Source organism: Cornus florida, unplaced genomic scaffold (assembly GCF_030987335.1).
Source record: "Cornus florida cultivar Cherokee Brave unplaced genomic scaffold, ASM3098733v1 CherokeeBrave_3.0.0_Hap2_Chr08, whole genome shotgun sequence".
Taxonomy (NCBI): Eukaryota; Viridiplantae; Streptophyta; class Magnoliopsida; order Cornales; family Cornaceae; genus Cornus; species Cornus florida.
The window spans coordinates 85,878,143-85,906,131 of NW_026775578.1; the positions used below are offsets into that span (position 1 = coordinate 85,878,143).

General features: G+C 36.5%; 1 protein-coding gene across 1 annotated transcript; it reads left to right on the plus strand.

The window, feature by feature from the left end:
• Positions 1-506: 506 nt before the first annotated feature.
• LOC132268252 (ubiquitin carboxyl-terminal hydrolase 8) lies at positions 507-27,847 on the plus strand. Its single transcript, XM_059769073.1, has 13 exons — positions 507-856; positions 1,143-1,397; positions 2,081-2,222; positions 9,647-9,706; positions 9,803-9,898; positions 15,042-15,380; positions 15,612-15,752; positions 15,908-16,078; positions 20,088-20,345; positions 20,454-20,599; positions 23,429-23,983; positions 24,762-25,035; positions 27,317-27,847. The coding sequence occupies exons 1-13, from the start codon at positions 759-761 to the stop codon at positions 27,431-27,433; spliced, it is 2,652 nt and encodes an 883-aa protein (XP_059625056.1). The 5' UTR covers positions 507-758; the 3' UTR covers positions 27,434-27,847.
• Positions 27,848-27,989: the final 142 nt, after the last annotated feature.

The window sequence follows — 27,989 nt, forward strand, 5'->3', positions numbered from 1 at the left end:
CCTTGATTTTGAAGAGGTTGTTAGAATATATGGTAAAATATATTGTTACTATGTAAAGGTTTACCATATAAAGTTTAGGTTTACTTCTTCTCCACACATGTTGTTTCCATGTAAACCCCCGTATATTATTATATTATTACATCAATATAGGAGTATATTGTAAAATATATTGTTACCATGTATAGGTTTACCATATAAGGTTTAGGTTCACTTGCTCTCCATATATTTTTTATATTATTACATCAATACAATATACAATTGCTCTCTCTCTCTCTCTCTCTCTCTATTAGAAATTATTTTTGTAAAATTTTGGGCTCTCCCTCTCTCTATCAAAAATTATTTTTGTAAAATTTTGGGACTTTTGAGGTCAATTTACCCCAAAAAAAAAAAAAAAAAATAAAAAAAAAAAAAAAAGGAAGAAAAAGAAAACAGAAACCATAGAAAGCAAAAGACTTTTCAAAGACCCGTTTCATCGCTTTACTCCGCATTTGTTTCGCAGTCTGTCTTATTTTGACCCCAAAATTGTATACAAACATAACTTTTATATATATATAACTTTTATTTTATTTTATTATTATTTTCCCTCCTTGAATCCTCTTCACAGAAAAAAGCTCCAATTGTTTCTCTGCAAATCCGGCACTCTCTTTCTCTCTAAACTTTTCAAATGACCTGCATTTCTGCAAATCTTTTACACCTTCTTTTGAATCCATTCACACTCCGCCTTTCTCTCTGTCTACCCCTTGCTTTCTCTGTCTAAAATGGACGGTCCCTCCGAAGATCTTTCTCACCCTTGTCAACAACAAAACATCATCGTCTCTAACGACGACGACCAGCGAGTCTACTTCGTCCCCTACGGGTACACGCCTCCTTTGTCAGTCAGTCACTCATACATATATATATATATATATATATATATATATATTACTAATACTTTATTTTATTTGTGTATCATCATCAATCAACGATTTCAAATCCGTACCCAAAATAACAAAATCTGAATCCAGAAATGTCATATAGCTTTTCACTTTAGCCTTATTTGGGTGTTTCAGCATTGTTCAATTGTGTCGATGAAATTTAGGTGATTGATGAATGCTTTGGTTTTTGTATTTTGATAAACATGTATATGCGGCTGCGTGTTGTAGGTGGTGGAAAGAGGCAGAGGACTCCACTGTGCTGCTTGATTCACATGAGAAGAGAGGGATTTTGTACACGGCAACTCCGGCTTCGTCTTATGCCAGGACATTGAAGATAATTAACAACATTTTTAACTCGGATCTTCTGTTCAATCTTAGGAGAGAGGATGATTCTTTGCAGAATCATGAGAATGGTGAAGTTGGGACCTCTGGCCGGGACTACGCCTTGGTTTCTGGAGAAATGTGGTTGCAGGCGCTCAAATGGTGACTGCTTTAACAATTCCTGTCAAATGGGTTCTTTTAATTTATTCACTAGCTATTCGAATAGTAGTTTCTCATCAATAATATTGGGTTTTGGATTTAAATCCGTATTATAAGTGCCATTTGTGCTTGAGATTCCTTTGCTCTTTCATGATCTGCATTACTACTGCTTCTTTTAATTTCTTGATTCTTCCTGCCTTTGGTAACTAGTTACTAATTTGAGTTGATTTTGACCAACTGTCACAATTTCTGGAAAGTGGGCTACTCTTGGTGGTCTGTGAATCTTTATTACAAAAAGTTTATAGTATTCTTTGTAATCAACTGCATGCTTTACTTGGAAGCTCATTAACTAGGAAGGAAATTATAACTAATAACTCTTTCTTCTCCAGCATCCTTTTAGATATGAAAAGAGGAGTCATTTTGTGTTTGGTGTCCTATTTCTTCTTCCCACCAATTCCTTCTTGCACTTGATTGTATCACTTCTAAATCTCGATATGTATTATACAATTTATTTAGGTGTCAGAGTTACATAGCATTACTTGGTAAATTGATAAAATTGCATAGATGATACACAGGGCATGTACCATTGAAAGTGAGTAAAATGACGGTAATAGTTTGTATATGCCTTGAAAAGTAAATAAAGTTTCTATGATCTCTCATCAACTGGTATGTTCTTTTCCATGTAGGCACAGTGATTCAAAAGTTGCAACAAAGGATGGTAGAAGCTTTTCAGCTGGAGAAGTTGATATGGCGGATGTCTATCCTTTACAACTTAGGCTTTCTGTTCTGCAGGAAACAAATTCACTGGGAGTGAAAATAAGCAAAAAGGTATCTTTTTATCTGACTCCAGTTTTCTGTTTCTCATTGTTTCTTGAGGTATAGAACATTGTAGTGACTGATTTTCTCTGCTTCTATCATGGATGTATATTGATATTTGTGTAGCCAACCTTTGTTTCCTTCATTTCTATTTGTTTTTGGATTTATTTTGATTTTTAGTGAGAAGGAATATTAATCAGTTAAAAGTATTTTTTCCCAATGACACAGAGCTAGGTTTTCCTGCATATATGATTTCTCTTTCACTAATGCTCTAAGTGTATGGATGTACTATTGAATTCTTCCTATACTACACGAGATTTGTACTAGTCAAGTTCCACAGCATAAGGAATTGTAGCTATGCCTTCCATCCAGAAGTTATGCATTTGGAAATGCTCTCTTTAATGCTCTCTTTAATGGAATTTTATTTTTTATTTATACCCATCACTTGCTAATGCATGTCCAAAGTGCTCTATTTGTATGTAACATATTATTAATTCAAAGAACATCTGGAAATATCGGTAATTCACAGAGTATAATACATTATTAATTACATTTGAGTGAGTAAAAGCTGTGCATTTAGTTATTAGCTTGAGTGGTATCTGCTTCCATTACCAAAGGTGGATGTGCATTGTTCAAGTCCCGTTGGGAGTTGGGACACGGTTGTGTGTCTTACTTATAAGAAAAAAATGGTTCTTTGTTTCTTAGAATTTGCCAAATTTTTTACTTGAGATTCAAGAGTCAAATCTGATGAATTTTTGGTTATAAGGGGAGTGTTGTAATAGGTCCTCCAGAAATGCTATTCGATTGATCTGGCCTCATTTTTTTGTCCTCTCAGTGATTGCTTTATTGGAACTCTCCTCTGAGCATTTGGCAACAATCAGTACAAGCGGCATTTTTACATGCAGTTATTTTACTGTCTTTGGGAAAAAACTATACTACATTTTTTTTTGAGCTTTTAGCCTATTACCAACCATCACACTTTCAACAATTTTAATTGAATTTCTTCAATTGGTATCCATTAATAGTTGGATGCTGATCCCGTGCTTTCATGTTTGTGATTGACAAGATAAGAAGGGAATTTGACTAGGTATTTTTCTTTGAAATACATGGTAGTATTGAGATAATAACACTTCACAATCTGTTAATTTCAATTTTGCTTGCATAATATTTAGCATGGATTTTAAGAACTATGTTGTGCACTTATTTGAATTTATGGTATTCTTGTAACTTCATATGTCTTGATGACAAAATGAAATTCAAAATATGGAAGTTAAGCAAAATAGTTTTAACCATATTGTATTATACTCAAAAAGAAAATTTGTTTAAATTATGCCAGTAGTTACAAAAAAAAAATGGTTTTATAGTGCAATTCTAATGGCATGTGGACTACAATGCCAGTGCAAGCAAATAGATTTTTTTGTTAATATTGTTTATACCTTTTTTTTTTTTTTTTTTTTTGATGAGTAAGAATGCATTAGAAAGAATTCAAAAGGGGAACACATCCCAAGAACTACACATCGACAAAAGCCAAAAGGCCCTAAAGACTCAATGAGCCCAAAAAATCAACTTTCTCCTCTAAAGACTTACAATTTGTCTCCATAACCCATCAAAAAAGAGAGCAAACAAGGGAAAACTTTAAAACCCCAAAAAGAGAATCTTCTCTGTCGTTGGATCTTCTATTCGTTCCTTCCAAATGCACCACCAAACACAAGAGAGAGCCACTCTCCAAAACTCTCGAGCATGATGGCCCACATGACAGTCTCTCCAAGCATCAATCAATCCTCTTGTAGACCTAGGCATAACCCACTCATCACCAAACAAGCCAAAAATAAGACTCCAACAATCGTGGGCCATGGGGCAATGCAATAAAAGTTAATCAACTGGACTCCCTATTCCATTTGCACATACAACACCAATTCACAGTAACTTGTCTTGTCTTTCTCAGATTAATAGATTATCAAGCGTCAAGATCTTGCCCCAAACTGTTGTCCAGACAAAAAAGTCCACTTTGAGAATAGCCTTTGAACACCACACTGCCTTCCAGGGGAAGTCAGTCCCTGAGAAAAGCCTGAGAGGCAATAAAAAAGAGATCGAACATCAAATCTTCACTTGGAAGAGGGAACCCAAATGAGAGAATCTGACCCTCCACTATCCAGCTCCTGCCTGTATAAGACCTTCAAGAAAGCAGTGACATCATCCGTTTCCCAGTCCTGAAAATGACGCAGAAAACGCACATCCCAAGTAATCCTCCCATTATTAAAACGATAACAGTCAGCAACCACGGCATGTCTATCGGCGGCAATCTTGAAGAGCCTGGGAAAGGAGCAAGCCAAAGAAAGTCGCCACACCAAAAGTCCTCCCAAAAACTGATACTACTGCCGTCTCGAATTCTGAATCTGATGTGTTTAGAGAATTCATCCCAACCCTTCCGAATGAATTTCCAAATGCTAACACCTCCAGCAGAAGTAAGTGCACAAGAGCACTGCCCACCTCTCTCCTCTCCAAAACGGCACGATATAATCCATAAGGTGTGACCCTCGCTGCCAAATCTCCACAGCCGCTTACCAAGGAGAGCCCTATTAAAGGGCAACAACCTCCTAACACCCAAACCACCCAACTGAAGAGGTCTACACACCTGCTCCTAGCAAACAAGATGATACTTGAACTCCTCTCCCACGCCACCCCATAGGAAGTTTCGTTGAATCTTCTCTTAACTTTTCAGCCACCAATGAGGGGATTTGAAATAGAGAAAGGAAATATGTAGGAAGACTCGACAAGGTGCTTTTCATTTTTCATAATCCTAACTTTTTTGCCCTTTGAGAGATACTGTTTCTTCCACACTGCTAACAGCTCTCTCACGGGATCGCACCCCCCAATCCTCCTAAGGAGACCCCAAAGGCAAAGCCTAGATAACAGATGGGGAATGTGTTATTTATACCTTCATAAACTAGATTAATATTCTATAATTTCCCTTCATGTGTCCTTTATTTGCGCTGCTCGCGCGTACATATATATGTGTGTGCATATGATCTCTGCGTGTTTGTTTCACCCTCAACCTGGAAAACCCACCTCTCCTTGATTTGGATGCCTCATTATCATGAAATATAATTGGTAAACAAAAATCAAATAACAAGGGACCATGGATCTTTAAAAAAAGGGATAGTGCACGAGTCTCCCGCCATTGCGGGGTCTGGGCAAGGTCAGATGTATTCAGCTTTACCTCAGCATTCAGAGAGGCTGTTTCTCGCTTCGAACCCGGGACCTCCAGGTGAGTTTGAGAAGAGGCAAAAACACCCATGAAGGAACTTTGATGTCTATAAGATTACACCAGTGAGATGTGCTGCCAAGACAGAGACACCTCTTGGTGGTCATTTTGAACTGACCACAGCTGCTAATGCCAGCATCTTTAGCTAATGAAAAGGGCGATTTACAACTCTGATATGGAGTTGATTTTGGTACCATATGTATGTAATTTAACACAGTATGAATGAAGAGTAAATAAGAAGAGTCAAAAAGAAGGTCGATGGTTTAACATGCTGTGAGGTTCATTTTTTCCCCCATGATAACAATGAGAGAGTTCAAATTGCTCTTGAAGAGTTATAATTTATGGTTCCAACACCATCAAACATGCTATTCATTCTTGAATCTTGGCTCGTGTTGGCAGTGAGGTTTGATCTTTGGTGCCTTCCTGAGATGAAGGCACTGTGTTTTTAATATAATTATGGAATTTCCTTTCAATCTACTAGATACACCTCGATTGATATTTCCGTTCATCCTTCTGACTGAATTAATTGGTTTTCTAATTTGAGAGTTCAATTTTGCCTGCCTTGTTAGGAAAGAACATGAATACAGTAGAGTTATGATGCTCTCTTATCTTGCGTCGTTGAAAAGTCAGTGATCATTTTCGTGATTGTAGCTTTCTGTTTGGTTTAAAGGACCCATCTTCTTCAAGTTTTGTGTGATTAATCATGCTAGTTGAATCCCATCTGATACTGGTACATAAGTATGTGATTCTGCGCGTAAAGTTTAAAGTTTAAACAGTATGATACTACTGGTCTGTCAATTGCCTCTTCATCCTCGAGGGCCAAATCATTTACCTTTCTCTCTGAGTTATGGTTTAGTTCTTCTTGCAGTCACCATACAGTGGAAAATTTGGGATTTCAGTTCTCTTCCTTTAGCGGTAACTAACTTGGTCTTCCCTCTTAAATTTCAAAAAAAAAAAAACTTGGTCTTCCCTCTTTGGATGTCATGTGAATATTTCTCTTAGTTTATACTTCAACTCGAACATACCTGTCCTCTTCTTCTAGAATGGTTAATATTCTTAAAAGTATTCTTCTTTCGCCTTCTTATAATTCATTTTTTTTTACTTGTACTCCAGACTTTGTATTTTTCCCTTATTACAGGTTTCAGTTTGTGGTAAGACAACCAGGAGATGTCAATAAATGAAAAGATGGCCAATGAATTAATTATTAATATATGAAAAGAAACCACACATACCTGCTGCGTCCTTTCTGTCCTTTTGATTTATATAAAGAACTAATTACTTCCTGTGCACCACTGCCAATTCCATATCATCCTTCTCTCTTTTAACTTCTGTTTAAAAACATTATGCAATGCTGAAACACCGGCCCATGAATTAATGTGAAGCTGTATAAAGAATTTATTTCTTGTTTTGAAATACTTAAGCATTCATGGGAATTTTTTTTTTTTTTTTGACAAGTAAAGATGTTATAAGAAGTGTTCAAGAACCCAACAAAAAAGGGTACTAATAATGGAGAACTTCAACGTCTTAATAGGATTCTCCTTTCCTTCGAAGGATCTCCTATTTCTTTCAAGCCATAAACACCATTAGATGCATAAAGGCGTAACCCTCCAGAAATCACGAACTTGGGCCCCCACTATACAACCTCTCCAAGCCTCAACCAAGCCTCTGGAGGACCTGGGCGTAACCAACTGAACCTCAAACAAACCCAACAACAAAATCCAGCAATCTCGAGCCACAGGACAATGCAAAGAAAGTTTTCAACCGTTTCCTCTTCATTCTTACACATGCAACACCAATTAACCACATCTCATGCCTAATTTTATCTTATTTTTCTTTAGAATTTACATATAATGCACATAGAAATTCTTCTAAACTCAGGAAGAGTGGCGACACTAAAGCTGTCATTAAAACGTTTAGAATTAGCATTACAAGCATTTGATTGAATGCACCTACCTCTGCGAGTGGCATCTCCTAGACCTATGCTGCGATGGATCTAAGCAAGGTGGCCTGATGTGTACTTCCTTTTGCCGGTTCATCAAACCGCAATCGATCCCTTATTTGAGTTAGGGGCAGATGGGCCTTTCCATCTTCCTTGGACCAATCAGAGTTTGGTTTCTCAACTAATCTACAACTTTCTTCATTTCTTACAAGTGGCATCTCCAACCTGATTCAATGACTAGAGGAACTTTTTCATCAATTTATTTTAGAAACGCTCTCATCCTATCTTTCTATTAAGCATAATTGTTTCCATGAAAACTAGAGATTGAGAGACCAATCCACCCCATCTCATTTGTGAATCCATATTTTTAGTAGATTTGTCATAAAGAAGTTTCGTTCTGAAAAATCCTTTTTGAAAACGATCACTCTTTTTTTTATTTATAACACACACATGTCAAGTAACCTGCTTTGATTCCAGGTAAGCGCCATGCAAACAAAACACTGAGTGAATCACGTATATGGTTACAAACCTAGAGGGCAGATGAATATGTCTCCTTTTCATAATGGTCTTTTTAAGATGGTCTCTTATTTATTGGAATCTGATTAATTAATCATGTAGCATGGATTTTCTTTCAACTAATTACTCAATTCATGTGGGAAACCCCAATGGGGAAAAACCAGAGGGGCACTGTTCTGATGCTAAACAATCCACTATTTAAAAGAACTACAATGATTTTTGCTTAGTTACGGACTCCACACCTCATAACCACTAACTCATTGGTTTGCCTCTGACTTGTAAAATTTGTAAGTTATACACTTGCCATGCATGGTTACACTCAATCCCCGAGTGACCTCGTTAGCCCAGACGTAGCTTACTGTTAACGCAATTGCAACTCACACGGAGAATATTAACAACCCAGTTTATCATGCACACTATCTCTCCTTCTGGGTGAGAAAGGTCTCCACCCTCAAGTGCGAAGTTATGATGAAAGATCTGTTGTTGTTCTTCAAAGCTTGTCGATCCTGTACCAAGAACAGTGATGGAAGCAAACACAAACTTCAATTATTCTTTCAACCTCCCAAAGTACGTGTGTAAAAAGTTCTGAAACATCACTGGACTTTCTCTTTCAAAGTGTAGGATGCATAAATTCTCTTAGATATGTCATAGGTGTGTGCTATAGAAACTTCATATAATGTGTAGATGTCATTTTCTTAGTAAAAAACTTCTCAGAATGCTTTTTCTGATTTGGAAGCAACAGTTTTAAGAAATTGGAGAGTGAACATTGCTGTTCTCTTTTTGCCAAAGTTGAGGTGCTACAGGTGCTCCGACCCGAGCATCATTGGTCGAGTCTCTGTTGAATATTGATGTTTACCTCCTGAGCATTCTTGCTTAATTTACTATTTTGAATTAATTTTATTTTTTTTAAAAAAAAACTCTCCAAGTTTCTTATATTGAAAAAAACACAATTTTAGCAATTAAAAACCTTTTAGGACTCTGTTTTAGTAGGTCAAAGCTTTCCAAAACAATTTAAACCAATTTTAGTCAAACTAAGCCTGAAGTCCAGTTAGTCAAAATTACCGTTACTTGGTGTGTGATCCAAGTTGATCATGATCGTTGATACATTATATCATGCAATCACCACTATCTTCTTGAACTTCAGTAGATTTTCAATTTCAACTTTCTTAACCAAATTAGAAGGTAAATCAACACGAGTAACTAACCCAGACTGACACAAGTTTTTTATCAACCTTGACCAAATTATGATTCATGGATATTGCTATCATAATTGCACTAGTAAGTCATAACAAATAGCTCCATAATACATCACATCCTCCAATCTATCTTAGAGCAGTACAAGTTAAAGGACATTCTACGTCTGGAAAATCTGTTACAGTGTTACCTTTGAATGTGCAATGTTGAAATAAGTGCATTACATTTGATTGATGGCACACTATATCCTAATTCCTGAGTGAATCAACAAAATGGTTATATCTATGATGAACTGTGTACCTGAGACATGGATTCATGACATGGAATTTTAACATTTGGGGTAAGCATACAAATGCTATTCACGTGTCAGGCTCTAACTAATTTTCTTTTTCTAATAGCTAGTATGGACATTGTGTACAGTGTAATCTTGGTGTTCTCCTGTGTCTGATCTAAAGTTCATTGTGATTGTGAATGGTTTCCTTTGTTTTCATATCTTGATTTGCATTTTTATTTCCATTTTAGGACAATGCAGTCGAGCGTTTTAGAAGAGCCTGCAAGATTTTCACTGTTGAAACTGAGCCAGTAAGTGTTCTAATTATTTTATATTTGTTTGCATAATGGTATTACCTCCGGTGTAATGGAATTGGATAACTTTCAAACTTGTGCTGTTGTGTGCAGTTACGCATTTGGGATTTTTCTGGGCAGACAACTCTGTTTTTCTTACATGACAAAAATAAGTTCTCAAAAGAGACTCAAAGGCAGTCCGAGCAGGAGGTAAGAGGTAGACTTGTGTGATAAGATTTTTTATTTATTTATTTTTGGCATTGATTTATTCTTTTGTTCTTATACTTCTTATCAATCACTGCATCTGTTTATTACTCTTTATTTAAATTCTGAATTTAAAAGAAATTGTATGCCATCCCTATATTGATTTTTGTGCCGTAGATTTTTCATACTTCTATTTTAAGTGAAGTGTGATGGGTGCACTGTTCTATTTTTATCTGCTACTATACTCTAGCTGGCTTTATGCATGTTTATAAATTGAGGTTGATGATGAATGCAATGGATGCGTAGTGGTTATAATTAGTTTTTTTGAATCCCATGCATCTTTGAAATATGGAAACTAAAATTATCACCTTTTGAATTAGAATGAATTAACTTTTTTTAAAAGGTAGAAAGACTGGATTCAAGATAATTTTTATAAAGACTCATTAGTAACAAAAGCACATTTAGTTGATTACTTGATTTACAAAAGTACACTTTGAAGCTAATCAATCTTTTTTATTTATTTTTATAAGTAAGATTTCATTAAAGGCGCTCAAGAGGGGAGTGCTCCCAAAAGAATACACAAGATGCAAAAGGTGACTACTATAGCTTTAAGCTATTCACAAAATCCAAAAGATGGCCCAATGATTTACAATTGCGCCCATTTACCCCCAAAAATAAAGAATACAATATCTTGTATTTGAGAGGCTAAACAGGTGTCTCCTCACTCTCGAAAGATCTCCTATTTCTCTCACACCACAAGCCCCACCATAAACAAAGTTGATGTGTGTCAATAATAAAAGACCACTCGCAATAGGACGAATCCTTGTAGGATAGGGCTATTTTGAGGTGTCGAACCTCAAGGATCGTGTTGGAATTGTTAAGTATGAAATTAATTCCAATTTGATTCAAGAGAACAGAATTTGTGTTGTTTTAAACTGAAAATAAACTAAGTTAATGTAGAATAGACGTCAAGAGAAAGGGACTTAGGGATTGATTTCACCACTAGCCTCATAACATGGTCAATTGTCTCAATTCTGCGGAAATTCATATTGGGAATCAAGTGGCTACAAGCTCACTTTAATTAAATTAGAAAGATGTATATAAACAAGCACTAAGCATAACTCGTCTTCGGTTGACACGAATTGTCTACCTAACTACTTTAATCTACGGTGCAGTACAACTCGTCTTCCCTAGGCATGAATTATCAAATCACTCATTCATATATTCGTTAATCATCATTGCATGATCATTACCTTTATAATCACAGAAAATAAAAGTAATTTGATTTAAATCATAATAAAACCAAGTCTAAGACAAGAGTATGATTCCATTAAAATTGAATTTAAACATTAAAACCCAATTGATTAGTACAACTAAGTCAGTTGCTTATAATCATGCAATCAATATACATAATCCAGAAAAGATCCCCAAAATAAGAACAATCAAACCATGATACTTGGCTAGGGTTACATCAAATCCCTAAGAAGGGTGTTGACAAACGCAACGAACCCAAGATAGAATCAAGAATCACAACAGAAAAGTAAACACACCACACAAAGAACACAAAGATTTATACGTGGTTCGGCAACAACCTACGTCCACAGTTGGGATCCGGCGAAAGTTTTCACTACGTGTAAAATTGGAGATTACAAGTTTTTAGCCCCACTCTGTTTCCGTATGAATTTCAGAGTCTCCCTCTTACACCACTCCAAACCCTAAGCGCCTTTATATATCGGACTACAAGAGACTAATTAGGGTCCACAACCCATGAGCAAGAAACCGGACCAAAAAATTTCCTCGGGGCCAAGACCCCGAACCCCCAGAGCTTTGGTGGGCTTGGGCCTACACAAAGCTCATCCAGCGGGTCATTGGTGTGATGGAGAAGGTAGAAGTCTTCAATGGTGTGATGAACGCCATCTACATGGACTACAAATTTTATTGGAATCACCTTCTTCAAGCTTCAACAATGTAGGATTGCTCCAAGCCGCCAAGTCTCTCTTTTCTGTGCTCTCCTCCTTCATTAACCATTCATTATGACCTATATCATCAAAAACGGGTCCTAAAATCGTGCTAGAGCTTTTTGAGAAAGTCCAGCTCATGTAGGATTTGAAAAGAGCAAAAATCAGCAATCCTGCAGAAAGTAGGATTTGCTGTCAAAGTCGTTCGAACCACTTTAATGTGGTTCGAACCACAAGGGGTTGCAATCAAACCCTTTGAACGTGGTTTGAACCATTTGGACACTTTTTGCATAGTTTTATGTTTTGATAAGTGGTTCGAACCACCATTTGGGGGATCAAACCACTTTGCTGAAAAAATGTATTTTGGTCCGTTTAAGCTCCAAATTGGTCCTGAGCAAGCTGGTATCTTCCTTGATCATTAGAAACATCATCAAAGCCCTGAAATAGGTAGAATTGATCGGTTTTGAAGGCGAACACCTGAAAATACCAAAGTCAAGAAAATGGTGTAAGTACTAAGGTATAAGCATTACTAAAGAACTATAATATGCAACTTTAAGGGCTCGAATGTGCAACATTCAGCGCTTATCAAAAGGAAGTGGCCCTCCAAACATCCCTGGCTCGGCTCTCCACTAGACACCCTCTCCAAGCCTCAATCAACTCCACTGTGGATCTTGGGAACACCCAAGACATGCCAAACGCAATAAAAATCATAACCCAAACGTCTCTAGTCAATGAGGAAAGTGATTCACGAATTCCTCCGTCTTCTTCCACATACAAAGGGAGTGGCCCTCCAAACATCCCTGGCTCGGCTCTCCACTAGACACCCTCTCCAAGCCTCAATCAACTCCACTGTGGATCTTGGGAACACCCAAGATATGCCAAACGCAATAAAAATCATAACCCAAACGTCTCTAGTCACTGAGGAAAGTGATTCACGAATTCCTCCGTCTTCTTACACGTGCAACACCAGTTAACCACAATATGTTGTCTCCTCCTAAGATTGTCAAGGGTAAGAATACTTTCATGAGCGTCACACCACGCAAAGAAAGCCACCTTCAATGGGGCTTTTGACCTCCAAATTGCCTTCCATGGAAAGGGAGGATCTCCGAAAGGCTGTGATAAAAAGCTCTAACCTCAAACACCCCCCTTGGAGTACCCTCACACACCATCTCATCCATTCCCTCCCCCTCCACCACCTGGCTATAGAGCAAGGCTAAGAACTCTGCAACCTCCGTAAGTTCCCAATCATGAAACTCTCTACGAAAATGCACATCCCAAGTCAACCTTCCGCTATCAAGCCGATAATAGTTTGCAACCAAAGCATGTCTTCTTGAAGAGATCCTGAATAACCAAGGAAACCTACGAGACAAAGCAAAGTCCCGACACCAGCAATCCTCCCAAAACCTGACGTTACTCCCGCTTCGAACTCTGAATCGGATATGTTTGGAAAACTCATCCCCCCTCTAATCAACCTTGCCTTACTGGTTTATCTGGCATTACTTGAGATTTTCACTATTTGATGTACTCAAACATTTTTGAGGTAGATGTTGTGTTATTTGTTTCTTGATGGTACGCATAGTTTAATTCAACCCTAGAGGGGGGACGGGGTGAATGGTACTAAATTGTAAATAACTAACTTTTCAAATTTTAGTTAAACCTTGTTCAATTTTTAGTTAAATAGTTATCTACTTGTCTCAATAATAAACATTTGAACACATATAAAGCAGTAAATAAATTAAAGCAGAGTGATTTTTTTACATGGACATCCCTAGAAAAGGAAGAATCATGTGACCCTCAGTTCAGGCATGAACAATCCGATATTAGAGAAAGGATTACAACAAGGTTAACCAGACTTATACCCAAAGAGGGGCATTATAAAGCTTATGATCATTGTCTATTGAAGGGTTCTCAAGGAATTGCTCCATGAACCCCCCTTAGGTAGCTCCTAGCCTCGTGGTTGTAAGAGGTGCTTTGTTTGTTCCTTTTTCTCTCAGGGTGTGAGAGAGCTATTTATGAGCTGCTTGGTTGTGTTCTCTTGAGCTGTGACTTGTGAGTATTCTTTTAGTTTGAGAGCGTTTTTGGAGCTTCATTGTTTTATCCTCTTTTTTTGGTAATATAATTTTAACTTATTCGGGAAAGACACTATTAGTTCAATATGACTGGGCACACAAATTTGTAGAATAAAATTGAGTCTGTAACTTCTAGTTTAATCTCTAGTTTAAATTAGAAAATTTCAAAACTTAGTTGGAGTTAGTTGATTACCTCCTACTCAAGGTCGAAGGAGTTGCATGCTACAATCTTGGGTAATGTAGTAATATTTATCTACAAGGGTAAAACACATTGACGCACTCACCAAAAACTTAGGTTTATGCATGCATAATTAGTGTCTGATTTTTACATGATTTGATTCCCTAAATTTTTTTAAAAAAATGCATTGAAGTTGTTTGTAAACTTCTTGAATTGAAATTTCTAAGTTTACACTGCAGTAGACTTCGATCATGGGTGTCTTGTTGATCAATCGAGATTTGTGGAAAAGCAATTCCCAATTTGGTTTTAAATTCTACCAACCCTATTCTCTCTTTACTTCTATCGTGCTTATAATATATACGATACAAGGACAGAATAATGTATAACTCATATAATTATTTTGAGAGCATCTTTGTGAGTTCCAGAGTTCATTGTTATTTTTTTTTTCATTCATCATACTTAGCTTTGGCAAGTGTTTCTCATTGTGTGTTGACAACTACTACTACATTCTTCGATTGAAGAGTTCAACACCGCATTCAATCCATATTCAGAGATTGAGCGTGCATGACTAGTGAGATACTGATAAAGGAGAAGCAACTTGTGAAGAGCGAAGACTGTTGACGAGCAGATGGACGGATGGCCTGGAAAATTTTAGGGGATCTTATAAATGTTAGTTGAAGCTTTTAGGTAGCTATGGAACCAAAGTGCGGAATATTCTAAAACCTGAGTTATATAGGGTTTTCCAATTTAAAATATTGTCAAAGAAGAACCTAGGTAATTTCTGAAAATTCTCCTAAACAGATGAATTTTAAGAGATCAGCTCATTGTAGTAGTCTTTTGTGGTACTATGACTTGTTAATCGTTTCAATCTTTTCCATTCTATTTTATATGTCATAAAATGCATGTGACCTTATGTTTCTTCCTTCTGGTTTGCCTATTTGTAGATTCTCCTGGAGTTGCAAGTTTATGGTTTGTCAGATCCTACTAGAAGTAGAGATGTGAAAAAAGATGAGGTGACAGCGCAATATCCTAGTGGAGCTTCATTTACGATGAATGGTAGCACTGGCAATATGAGTTCCAATGTTGTTCGGAGTAATACTCCAGCCTTTTTTGGAAGTTCTGGTGAAGCTGGTTCTTTGGGGTTGACAGGGTTGCAAAACCTTGGAAACACTTGTTTCATGAACAGTGCTCTTCAGTGCTTAACACACACCCCAAAACTGGTGGACTACTTTATTGGAGATTACAACAGAGAAATAAATCATGGGAACCCCTTGGGCATGAATGTATGTTATCATCTATATCATGTCATTGCCATGCTTCTTTAAGGATCTCTCTCTCTCTCTCTGAGTGTCGTACTTGTATGCGTCTGTGTTTTTGTTTAACTTTTCATTTTCTTTTTCAAAATAAAAGTAGGTTTATATTTTAGAGAGAATGTTGCTGAAGATGTTCCAACACTTTCTTAGAATACTGGCCTTCTTTCCTAGTTTATGATTAAACCTCCCCTTCTTGGCCAGGGTGAGATTGCTTTAGCATTTGGAGATCTGTTGAGGAAGTTATGGGCTCCTGGCGCAACTCCAGTAGCACCCACAATATTCAAATCAAAGCTTGCTCGTTTTGCTCCTCAGTTCAGTGGTTTTAATCAACATGATTCCCAAGTTGGTGATTTTCTCTTGTTTTGAATTTAGAATTTTAGGCTATGTTATTTTTATTGTCATTTGTTTAAATTTTTTTTTTTTTTTTTTTTCGGGGTGATAAACATAATATTATGTTATCTATTAAAAGAAAAGAACTTATTAACATTTTGCTACAGGAGCTCCTTGCTTTTTTATTGGATGGACTCCATGAAGATTTGAATCGTGTAAAATCCAAACCTTATGTAGAAGCTAAGGATGGAGATGGTCGGCCAGATGAAGAAGTATCTGATGAATATTGGCAGAATCATCTGGCTCGCAATGACTCTATTATTGTTGATGTGTGCCAAGTGAGTTAATTTTTTCTCTTTGAAAGTTCTGCATTTTTTTATTGTGGATACAAACGCAAAGGTGTAATCTCTTTCGATTTGCACCTTGAATACTTATGCATAAGAATGGAACACAAGGGACCTCTGGAGTTACTTTCACTTCCCAGGCAAAAGAAGTTATGATTTCAAAATCGTTGTATAATTATGCTAGAATTTCTGGTTTCTTGTTCTGTTCTGTCCCCAAACATGAGAAAAATTAGATTCTGGTGTATAAAACTATGTTAATATACCCGTCTGAGATTTTAATTTAAACTTCTGGTTCAATCGGGTCTCATTTGGGTCCCTATTCATGATCCAGGACGTTACAAACCTCCCCCCAACCCCAAATTAAAAGAATATTATCACTGAAATTCACAACTTAGGAAGTCAATACATAATAATTCATGAAGCAAATTATTTTGTTTACTTTTAGTAATTTTATATTTTGGGACTACTGCTTTTGCTAGTCCTTTATTCATTCCTATCTAGACTTTCACGCATTAGGATTGATAATCTCAACACTTGTTAAGTGTTGCAGCATGGAATACGTTTCTAGCAAGTAGTAACAATGGATTTGCTGAAGTCATAGCCTCTTGATGAGCAGACGATGATGATAAGTTACTTGCTGATATCGGGATATGGCACATTTCCCGATTAGGAGATTCTTAGTGGATTCCGCCTTAAAGTCAAACTGATTTCCAAAAATTTTCAATAGACTTCATATAGACCGCATCATTTTTTCCTTTGGTTGACTCGATATCGAGTTTTAAAATTTTGTTCTGCTAACTTAGTGCGCATAAATAACTTGGTATGAGAAATTTAAAGTTGATATTGCCTTTCATCTCAAATTTTAACAAGCATGGAATACATCAATGCATCTATCTTTATTATGGTATATTGATTTTTTTGGAAGGACAGAATCATTTATTGGGGGAATGATCCTTTTTTTTTTTTTTTTTTTTTTTTTTTTAACCTTAACGTACATAAATGCGTATACTGGAACTTGAAATTTTGATTTCAATCATTTATCAGAATCCATGGCGATTGCTGTATTATATTTATTTATTTATTCTTAGTTTTAAAATAAAACAATTGTGTTTTAATTAAGTTTTAAACTCAAGACCTCTTCAAAGTTGGTGATCAATCCACTAGACCATCTCTCCTACAAGGCTTCTAGTGTCTTGCTGTATTATATTTAATTAAACGGTAAATTGCACTGACCTCACCTGAGGTTTTGGAAATCTCTCACACCCCTATTAGAGTTCATCACCTAACAACCCCAAACATTTCATGTTATTTTCCGATTTACCCTTTCTCACCATCCATATTTTCTTTTCTATACTCTCTGCACAGTTCCCTCCTCCCTCGCCCCTGCCACCACCTCTCTCTCTCTGTCTCTCTCTCTCTCTCTATATATATATATCCAAAATTTGACTCCACCAGTCCACCACCACACACACACACACACACACTCACTCTTCTCTTCACCACAATAACCAACATCACAGTCATTGTCTCCCCAACCCAACCAAATCCCCTTGTGGAACACCAAATTAGTAAGCTATGTATTTAGATGTGCTAATCTCTTAAAAGCTCCAAAAAAGCTAAAAGCTAAAAGCCAAACATTATCTCACATCATTCGCAAGCCTATAAAATCAAAAAGTTGGATTTAAAACCCCAAAAAATCAAACTCACAGTGCACGCATACATACATACATATATATCTATATATACCTTCGTGTATACATATAAAATCCAACAAATCTCAACAAGAGAATCCAAGTACGAGGGAATAATAAACAGAACCAGTATGGCATAAATCAACAAAAATTGAACCAAAAACAGTCAAAACCGCAGACCCTTAGATTTGTAAACGCCTTACTGTTTCTTATTTGAATGGCATTTGGGGCTTCAAATTTTGGAGATCTTCGAATTGATCTGAAGGTAATTCAAGGCTCGGGTGTAAGTTATTGAAAAATAAATGGAGAGGGGGTGTTAGGCAAAAAAGACCCAGATGATGTTTGGCAGGTAGGTAGGAACAACAGCAGCTGGCGGCGTGGCCCATACTTGGGCAGCCTTGTGGCTGGGGTGCAATACATATATGTATTTTGTGTGTTTCATTTGCTATTTAGAATTTTCTATTAAAGGGCAAAATTGGCATTTTGTAAAGTTTAGTGTAGTTAACAGCTTTATTAATGGTGGGGAAGGTATGGGAAAATCAACGAAATCTCAGGGAAGCTTGACCCAATGTTTTTGAAAGTTTCATCCTATACTGATTACCCCAAACCTCAGGGGAGGTCAGGGTAACTTATTCTTAAATGGGTCGCGGGCAAAAAAACACCCCTATTGTATGCATATAGAGCGTACATCCCCCTATACGTTCTAAAAACTCCCTAACATTCAATTTTGGAGCAAACAAGGACCTAAATGCTGAAAAGACTAAAGTGTCCTATAACTAAATAAAAAATAGGTAAACAACTAATTAACTATGAAATGACTAAAGTGTCCCTCTTTTTTTTTTTTCATCATCACTGCCGGCAGCAAGCATGGTGCTTTTTTTTTTTTGTTCATCATAACTGCCGGCAGCAAGCATGCTGCTGGTGATGAAGCCAGTCGCCGTTGGCAGCAACAGACCAGGTCGCTGCCGGCCTCCTCTCATTTTGGCGAGGTCGCCGGACCTTGCAGCGACCAGCTGCTTGTTCCTCATCGGTAGTGACCCAAGGTCGCTGCCCTTCTTCTGCCGATCAACCAGGTCGCCGAAGTGCGAGTGTGCGACCTGGTGAGTACCATGGGCTGCGGTGACCCAAGTTGTCGTCCCTCACCAGGTGTGTTGGGTCACTAACAGTGACCCAACTCCTCCACATTGCGACACAAGGTTGCTGCTACGGTCGCTGTTCCTCTCACGGCAACGCGGTGGCTTGGTTTAGCTCGCCGAACTTGGGTTCACCGGATTGCATTGGGTTGAGTAGCTCGAAGCTTCGCTAGGCTAAGGAGCTTGCTGGTGTAGTCGATGAAGCACTCGGTTAATCGGACTGAGTGAGACGTGTCGTTACTGAGAGTCACGCTAGCCTCATCGGAACTGGAGTGTGCCTTGAACTTGTAGCTATTGGGTCTCGTTTGATCACTGCGCTCGGTTGGGTACTGTAGCTTTTTTGGGTCAATCACCGCCGTCGTTTCACTGTAAGGGTATTTTTGGAATTTTATGTGACTAAATTTTTAACGAAACAGTGACCTCAAGCCCTTCTTTACTCATTTTTTCAAACTTATATACACAACATAAATGATAGGGGTGTTATTTGCCCAAAATGTAAACATTAGGGGTGTTTTTCTCACTTCGCCCTTCTTAAATTAATGTTGGGCTAAAATCACAAAACCCCTCTCTTGTTTTCAAAAACGTCATAACCCCCTCAATTATCAAACAACCCCCTGAACTAGAAAAAAGTATCACGTTGCCCCATTTCCGTGACGGAACTGTTAAGTTATTGCGAAATGATAATAACGCCCTTGATAGTATATTAATATTTTATTAAACTGAAATTATAGTGTGAGAAGGGCAATTTTGTCATTACGAATTATAAGGTTATTTTGGTCAGCAAAATGATGCAACTGTTGCATGTGATTGTCACGTGATACGATTCCATTAGTTTTAGACCTGAAACAAACGGGGAGGGGGTGATATGATAGACTATTTAAAATATCAAGGAGTAATATGATAGTTTCTTTAGTTGAGGGGGTTAGTTGATAGTTTTTAGAAACAAGAGGGGTTTTTTTATTTATTTATGATTTTAGCCCATTAATGTTTGACACCCAAATATCTTCTGACTATATTTTTGTACAGCTCGAGTAGATTGGATTTAGTCTGTTTATTTCCCTAGATGGTTACCTTCGTGTTCCCTGATTTGAGAGTTGAGATTGGGTGTCTGTTGCATACTCTTGATGATAATTGTTTTATCTTTATTGAATAAAATGTCTCATAATCAATTTATTACAGGGTCAGTATAGGTCCACATTAGTTTGTCCTGTTTGCAGAAAGGTCTCCATCACATTTGATCCTTTCATGTACCTATCGTTACCTCTACCTTCAACAACAATGCGAACAGTGACTGTGACAGTCGTCAGTACTGATGGAATTGCTCAGCCATCTCCATTTACTCTTACTGTGCCCAAGCATGGAAAGTTTGAAGACCTTATTCGGGCTTTAAGCACTGCATGTACTTTAGGGGTTGATGAGACCCTCTTGGTGGCAGAGGTATATTTGCAGTAGCTTTATTTAGACGAAGAACTGATTGGTGTAGTTGTATGTATTCGTAATTGTTAATTTTCATATTGAGCTCTGAAACCATGTAGTTATTTACAGATATACAACAATCGCATTATACGGTATCTAGGGGAACCAACTGATTCGTTAACCTTGATCCGAGATAATGACAAACTGGTGGCTTATCGGTTACCAAAAGATAATGAGGTCCCCATGGTTGTTTTTATGCATCAGCGGATGGAAGAGTAAGTTTAATTTTTAATTTGCTTCTTAGATTGGTCTTTATTTTGATGTGTTTTTTATTTGATTTAATTTAAATTTCTATGCAACTTAAATTATTTACCTTTTTAATGTATTTTATAGGTTCTAGTATAGAAAAACTTATTTTCTGTATAGTTTAAATGTCCAATTTTTTCATTTAAGAAAATGATGGCAATATTGGGGATTATGAATGTAAATGCAGGAAAATGTGTTAATAATATAGAAATGTGGTTTTAATATTTGCAGACCAAGATATAGCAACATACTTGTGCATCCACATTTATGAAGTTATTGTAGTTTTCTTTTAGTTAAACAATTATAATTGATAGGGGTGCACACGGCGAAGTTCATCCCAGTGCTGGGATGAACTGGGACCAAACAGATCCCAGCTGTTCCAGGGATATACTGATAGTAGAACCGAACCGAAATGTTGGAACCTGTGGAACAGAACCAAACTTCACACGGCGAAGTTCATCCCGGTGCTGGGATGAACTGGGACCAAACAGATCCCAGCTGTTCCAGGGATATACTGATATTAGAACCGAACCGAAATGTTGGAACCTGTGGAACAGAACCAAACTGAACCGTAGAAGATCAGTTTAGTTCCACGGTTCTGGGCTTTTTATAATTCAGCCCAATGCCTAGTTAGCCCAACCTTACAACTATGCAGGAAACAGAAATAAAATCTGAAATAAAGGCCAATGACTAGCGAGCACAAATAAATATTGAAACAGCACTGAATGCAATCATAATATCACTATCCCGGAGATCCAAATGGTTGGTGTGTATCAACTAGAGGTGCAATTTGCTTTAATATGATTCCTGTTTGGTGCCAGCCAAGAGCCAATGTTACCAAACCAACCTTGAATAATAGTTAAAGCTTGCAGCAATAGCACACTGGAAATTAAGGTGGCAGCAGTGGTTAAATATAAATTCAAGCAAACCTATGAAACTTATAAAGAATGACAAAGAACTTCTAAGACAGCCCAATGTTTATTTAACATTTCATCAGACAAACTTAAATTCAAAATATCCAACATTCCCGAATCCTCAGACGTTTAACAAGAAAGTACTTCCCAAAAACATTTAAATGAAAAATCTACAAGTACTCAAAACAACTAAAAACATGTATGTTTCAACAATTGACAAAAACATCCCAAGGTCCAAAAACCTGTTTGCACTAGACCTTTCCCCTCCTCAATCCCATAGGCATGCACTGAAAAGTCACATTAAACAAACTCTTTAGCAATTAGTAATAAAGTGATTAATCAAAATTATTAAGCATATCAATAATTTGAATAATGTACCGTTAAACATGACATTTTAATACCAAACTTGATTTCAAATTTCTCAAACAGTAGTTAGACTGCAAAAACATAAGATTATATTAAAATCAAGAACACAATACTTTAAAAGTAAATTATGACAAAATGAATATTACCTTATTCAGGACTTTCAATTTCAAGTATACTTTCTTCCACTTGAATTCTGAGTGGTGAAGGATGTAACTAATCTTGTGCACTAATTAAGCATTCCACATGGTTAGGGGGTAAGAGAACTACGTAACTGATCAAGGATACAACCTCCTGGAGTATAATTGTTGCTCTCTAATTGCCTATTTGCTCTTACTATATGCATTTATATGTTTAGCGAGCCCTAGTTGAGTTTATATAGCTTTTCTCTTCTCAAGATCTAGGGTTTAAGAGTTGGAAACAGAATAGGAAACTAGTTCCTGCAGGTTTTGATCAATATCAATTCACCACCTTGTTCTATCAGTCCAAACTCCCAGTTCTTTATACCTTTAAATTTTCAGTTAAAAATGTGTTCATATGTAATCTAAAATATATGTAATGCATCTCAAACATGTATTTGATGTACATGTATATGATTAAATCGTAGTTTGTAAGTTAGTTATGCAATGGTGAAATTATCTTTTTACCCTTCATGATCAAATTTCATCTTCAAAATCCATGGATCATGAGGTATATCTAACCCTAATTAACTTAACTAACATCCAAAAATAAACAAAGTAAAATCAAACAATAAAGGCTCTAGCTTTTGTAACTAAATTTGCCAATGCCAAGTCCTAATGAGTAACATACTCGGTCACTAGTAGGCAAGTAGCCTAGTTACTTAATTGGTGATAAATTATGTAGCAGAACTAAGTAACCTTCTACATCAAATTAAAATTAGAATAATGCCCCAATGACTCAAAATTTCTAAGAAAACCCTATGGTCAATTAGTTTCTGAGGCTATTGAAATTAAACTCGGAACTAAGTAACCCTTATGCGGGTGGCAACTGATCCATTGATTTGAACGCCTTTTTGTGCAAATATTAGTATAAATAAATTTCCGATGAAATTGTGATCACCCACTCAACCTGGATCTATCCAAGCTGATTCACATATTAAATCAATGTTTTGTTCACCGTACTTGAATGCTCTTGGCATGATAAATAACATAGGGTTGAAGGTTCATGAATTTTCATTTGAACAGCCCGCCTTTTGACTTGTTATCAACTGATCACGGATATATCAGTCATGGGACTGTTAATTTGGTGATCATTTGTTAAATAATGATTAATTTTTATTTCTTGATTGCTAAATCATGCATACTTGCTGGTAGATGCTAGGTCAATGTCAAGACATGAAGTACTTCAGCTGACTCAATATCTCTACCATAATCTGCCTGAACCCTTCATCTTAGTTCTTGGGCTTCTTTTAATTTGAATATTCTTTTTTTGGTAGTAATACCCCTCTCCCTCAGCTTTCAATTACAGATCTCTAATAAAAACTTATTGCCACTTTGCCAGGCATTATATCTCTGGGAAGCAGACAAGAAGCTGCAAGGCCTTTGGAATTCCTCTTGTAGGAAGTTGTAAATTTGTAAATGGATCTGATATTCATTGTCTGTATCTGAAATTACTCAGACCATTCCTAATGTCCTGTGACGATTCTGTAAATGGTTATGATAACATCGAGAGCAATGCAACTGAAGAAATGACAGCGATGGTGGACGGCACAAGTCCCCTTTCAGGTTGCAGTGCAGACTCTGCTGATAGGAAAGGGTTTGATACACATTCTAATGCTGAATTAGAGTTTTACTTAACGGATGAGAAGGGGACAGTTAGGGACTCCAAGGTTGTTATGAATAAGCCAGTAACATTCACAGCTCTGCATAGGCGATTGAGTGTCCTTGTGTGTTGGCCGGATAAAATGGTGGAACAGTACAATACACATCTTCTTAGCTCATTACCGGAAATTTTCAAGTCCAGCTCCTTTGCAAAAAGACCTCAAGAGTCTGTTTCTCTGTACAAATGCCTTGAAGCATTCCTGAAGGAGGAGCCTCTTGGACCAGAAGACATGTGGTTAGTGTGTACATTATTAGTTTTCTAAATTCTTCTGGAAATAGTTTTCACCTTGGATAGCTAGCATTTATTATCTTACATATTTGGGAGTGTCATGAGAATTTGTTCTTTTTGTTGGTTTATGCCTCCTCTTCCTGCCTCTTTAAAACAGCCCATATGTTTAGGAGACATCTAGTAAGACTCATTTTCCGTGATGATCCTCTTCTTGACTAACTAATATTGTTCATGCTCTACCCCTTAAGCAATTCGTATATAGGGGTATTTTTACAAGTGAGAAAACTACTTTTTTTTATTTTTTAAAATTCTTTTGATGGACAAGTCATTATGGGACAGCCAAAATGAAAGGAGGACAATCTTTTTTTTGGGAAAACTGAGTAGAATTCTTGTAACATTCTACGTTTCGGTTGCCAATTGAAATACTCAACTCATTACTATTGTCATTCCGATCATCATATTGTGACCCGAATTTTGGTTTGGCTTGGATCGTGTTGCAACCTGTTTTCAGCGTCATTGGGAAATTTTACCTGTTCTCTTGCGGGTCATGGACCCTGTTTAGCAGGGATGGACCTAGAAACTCAACGTCATTGGGAAACTATTTCTTTTGTGGCCAACATATCAGTCCATCAAGCATATATCTAGCCTTCCTCTCTTACAAAGGGAAACATAACTTGACGGGAAAATAATTCTTCTGTTGTATAATGTAAAAAAAGATTCATCTTTATTATTCTTCTCTTTCCCTTTATTTTTTTAATGACCTATATTTCTATGTTAATTGTAGGTACTGCCCTATCTGCAAGAAACATTGTCAAGCGAGTAAAAAGTTAGATCTTTGGAGACTGCCAGAGATTCTGGTTATTCATTTAAAGAGGTTCTCATACAGCCGGTTTTTGAAAAACAAGCTGGAGGCATATGTTGACTTCCCTATCCATGATCTTGATTTATCGACATACATTGCCCACAAGAATGGTCAATCATCTAATCGTTATATGCTTTATGCAGTTAGTAATCACTATGGTGGCATGGGCGGCGGTCATTATACTGCATTTGTCCATGTAAGTGGTGTTTCATTGCTTTATATACCTGCTATGTTTGAATTTATTTTATCTTTGAGGACAGCTTAAATTTGTTCTGCATTTCATATAAAATTTTAAGTAAATCAACATCAGAAATAGATATAGTAAGTAGTAACTTTGAAGAACTATCATTATAATTGTTCAAAGTTATTGGGTTTTGCTGATTTTATTATGCATGCTTGTCTGTGCACTTCTGCATGAAATTTCCTTGAAAATAGTGAATGTTCAACAACAAAAGTATGCTAATTTACAGTAATACTGGTCTTTATACAATAGAAGAATACAAAGACTTACTGAATTCAAACCTATAAGAGTTATGCTTAATCCCAAAGATATGTACTCCCATTTCCAAGAACAAGGGCATTTGATCCTTATCATTCATTAGTACGACTACAACAGAACGTAATAAAAGAGTTCACTGTTCTGAAATTGCAGACATCAGTAGCATGTCTTGTGAATAATGAACTGATTGCAGTGCTGATATTCTGCTGTTTCTGTTTTTTTTTTTTTTTTTTTGACATAGTCCAATTCCTGCAGCAATGTTTTCTAATTTACTGTTGAAGTGATTTTCCTGTTTGGTCATTAATGAATGTAATTCTGTCTACCAGCATCTAGTCGATGAACTCTCTCTCTCTCTCTCTAGATTTTTTCTTTTGGCCTGGTGACAATGGGCTACATTACAGGTGGCAAGCCTCACCGTAATTACCACTCCTGCCTGACACTTGCCGTGCTAGAGAATAGGTCTATTGATGGTATAATTAGAAACAGGTCCATTACATACTATCAAGAGATTTACCATCAGGCTAGCTAATACCTTATGGCTTACTGCCTTTCAATAAACAATTTTGCGCCTTTGTTAGTATGGTTGTTTACTGTTGGAAAAAATCAACAGTTGGTTTTCTCTCTCTCTCTCTCTCTCTCCATAAATTGGTTTCAATATCTCTATTAGGACTTGGATTCATTGTTGGCAATTTTCGTGAAAAAAAAGGTTAAGTTTGATTTTTTAAATATTTATTTTGAATCAGTGTTGGTCTAAAAGTTGTCTTTATTTATCTTTTGAGGTGTTCATGAACATTCTTATACAAGAGAATACAAATTTTGATAAAGATCAGATGCTGATTACAAAAGGTTCTTCAACTAGGGATTGAGAATGATTTGATCACACTTTTAGATAAGTTAATATTTTCTATAAGGTTAATAAGAAGTTAAAAAAACTAACTTGGTTCGATTGAAAAAGTGTCTTTGACACAAATAGTGGGTCGGTCAAAGTGCTTGCCTACGGTGATTGCTTTGCATGGTGAACTGGTGTTTTGGCAATTGCTGCGGAAATGAAGTAAATTGCGGGTAGCTATAGCATTAACTGGATAGCATTGACTACTGATTTTGAGGTAGGAATATGGACTGATGATAATGCTGTCATTAGAGGTAATTCAACAGGTTGATGATTTTAGGATAGAGTTTGTAACTAATTAGGTAACCTTGTAATTTTTCTTGACTGCAGTATATTATTAATTGATTGGGCTTTTTGTCTAAAAATTTTGATGTCTTTTTATTCCTTTATTTATTTTATGGTTGATTGAATACCTGAACTCGATTAAAATTGAACTTGATAGTTGGTAAAATTAAAAACAGCCAAAGCAAAAGAAAAGACTCGTTTGTCTACCTCTAGGTCTAGTCTTAATTTTTCCTGGGAGTTCCGTATGTGCATAGCTCTCGTTATCAATTACTTTCTTTTGTTTTAATGATATTATGCTGCAGTTAGAAGGTCAGTGCTCAAATATGCTGTTTAACTTGATATGTTCGATGAAAGGTTGCTGCCACAGTTCACATTTTTTATGGATTGTTGATTTTTTTATTTTTTATTTGGTAACAGAATTATTCAATTATTTGCATTTGTAATCTTTCTCTTGGTCCTAGCCAAGGTTAAATTTCCGTCTGATTATTGCTATAAGGGTTCCATTCCTTCAGAGGCATATGTCCTTGTGCTACATGACCCAATAATATCTCATTCAAGGCATTTATGAGAGAATGTTAGTATTCCTGGATGACTGAACTTGTTAATTTTACTACTCTTTGCTGTAGTAGTTTTGTATTTTTTTCACATTCCGGAGTCATAATGAAAACTGGAAGTCCAGTTAGGTTAAGAACTATAAATTTAAGCTTTATGCCCTCGCTTAATTATATTAAAATGATTTGCACACATATAATAACTTACTGTCTATTAAATCTGATTGTTTTGCTTGTTTTTGTTTTGATGCAGCATGGGGGTGATTGTTGGTATGACTTTGATGACAGCCATGTTTCTCCCATCAGCGAGGACAAGATAAAAACTTCATCTGCTTATGTTCTTTTCTATAGAAGAGTTGCGGAAAGTTAACACGAGATTACAAATTTATGATTTTTAGGCTAGATCACCTTTTTTTTTATTTTTATGTTAGCTTAGTCTTCTTACAGTATAATATCAAAGGTAGCATTCTTTGGTCTCTGGCATTATTTAGTTCCGATTGGTTGAGTTTCCGGCAACGGCGGTAAAGGAAGAAAGGTTGTAAGGTTTAGCATTGGCGCCAAGGGGGACACTGTAACATAGTCACAACTGAATAGCATCTTCTATATCTGTAACCCTTTGTAAAGGAAAATACATTATTAATCCATTTTTACTAATAGACTGAAGGGGTTGTATATCCCACTCCAACAATTTTATTATTATTATTTTTAATTTTTTTTTTTTTCCTTCGTACCATAGTGTATTTTTATGTTATTGACTTTATTTGGCAGGCCATTTCTGCAATTATTTTATTTGTGCTCAGAATATAATGTTGCTTAATTTTTGCTATCTTGTCATTAATATTACGTGAATCGATGGTGGACCCTATTTAGAAGAAACCATAAGAAGCCAGTGATTAAATGTAACACACAAAACTAAGGAAAAAAGT

Excerpts from the sequence above, each read along its gene's own strand:
- LOC132268252 (XM_059769073.1), top strand. The coding sequence starts at position 759 with ATGGACGGTCCCTCCGAAGATCTTTCTCACCCTTGTCAACAACAAAAC. Across the intron at positions 15,381-15,611 it reads GGAACCCCTTGGGCATGAAT|GGTGAGATTGCTTTAGCATT; the intron begins GTATGTTATCAT and ends CTTCTTGGCCAG. Across the intron at positions 23,984-24,761 it reads CTTGGACCAGAAGACATGTG|GTACTGCCCTATCTGCAAGA; the intron begins GTTAGTGTGTAC and ends TGTTAATTGTAG.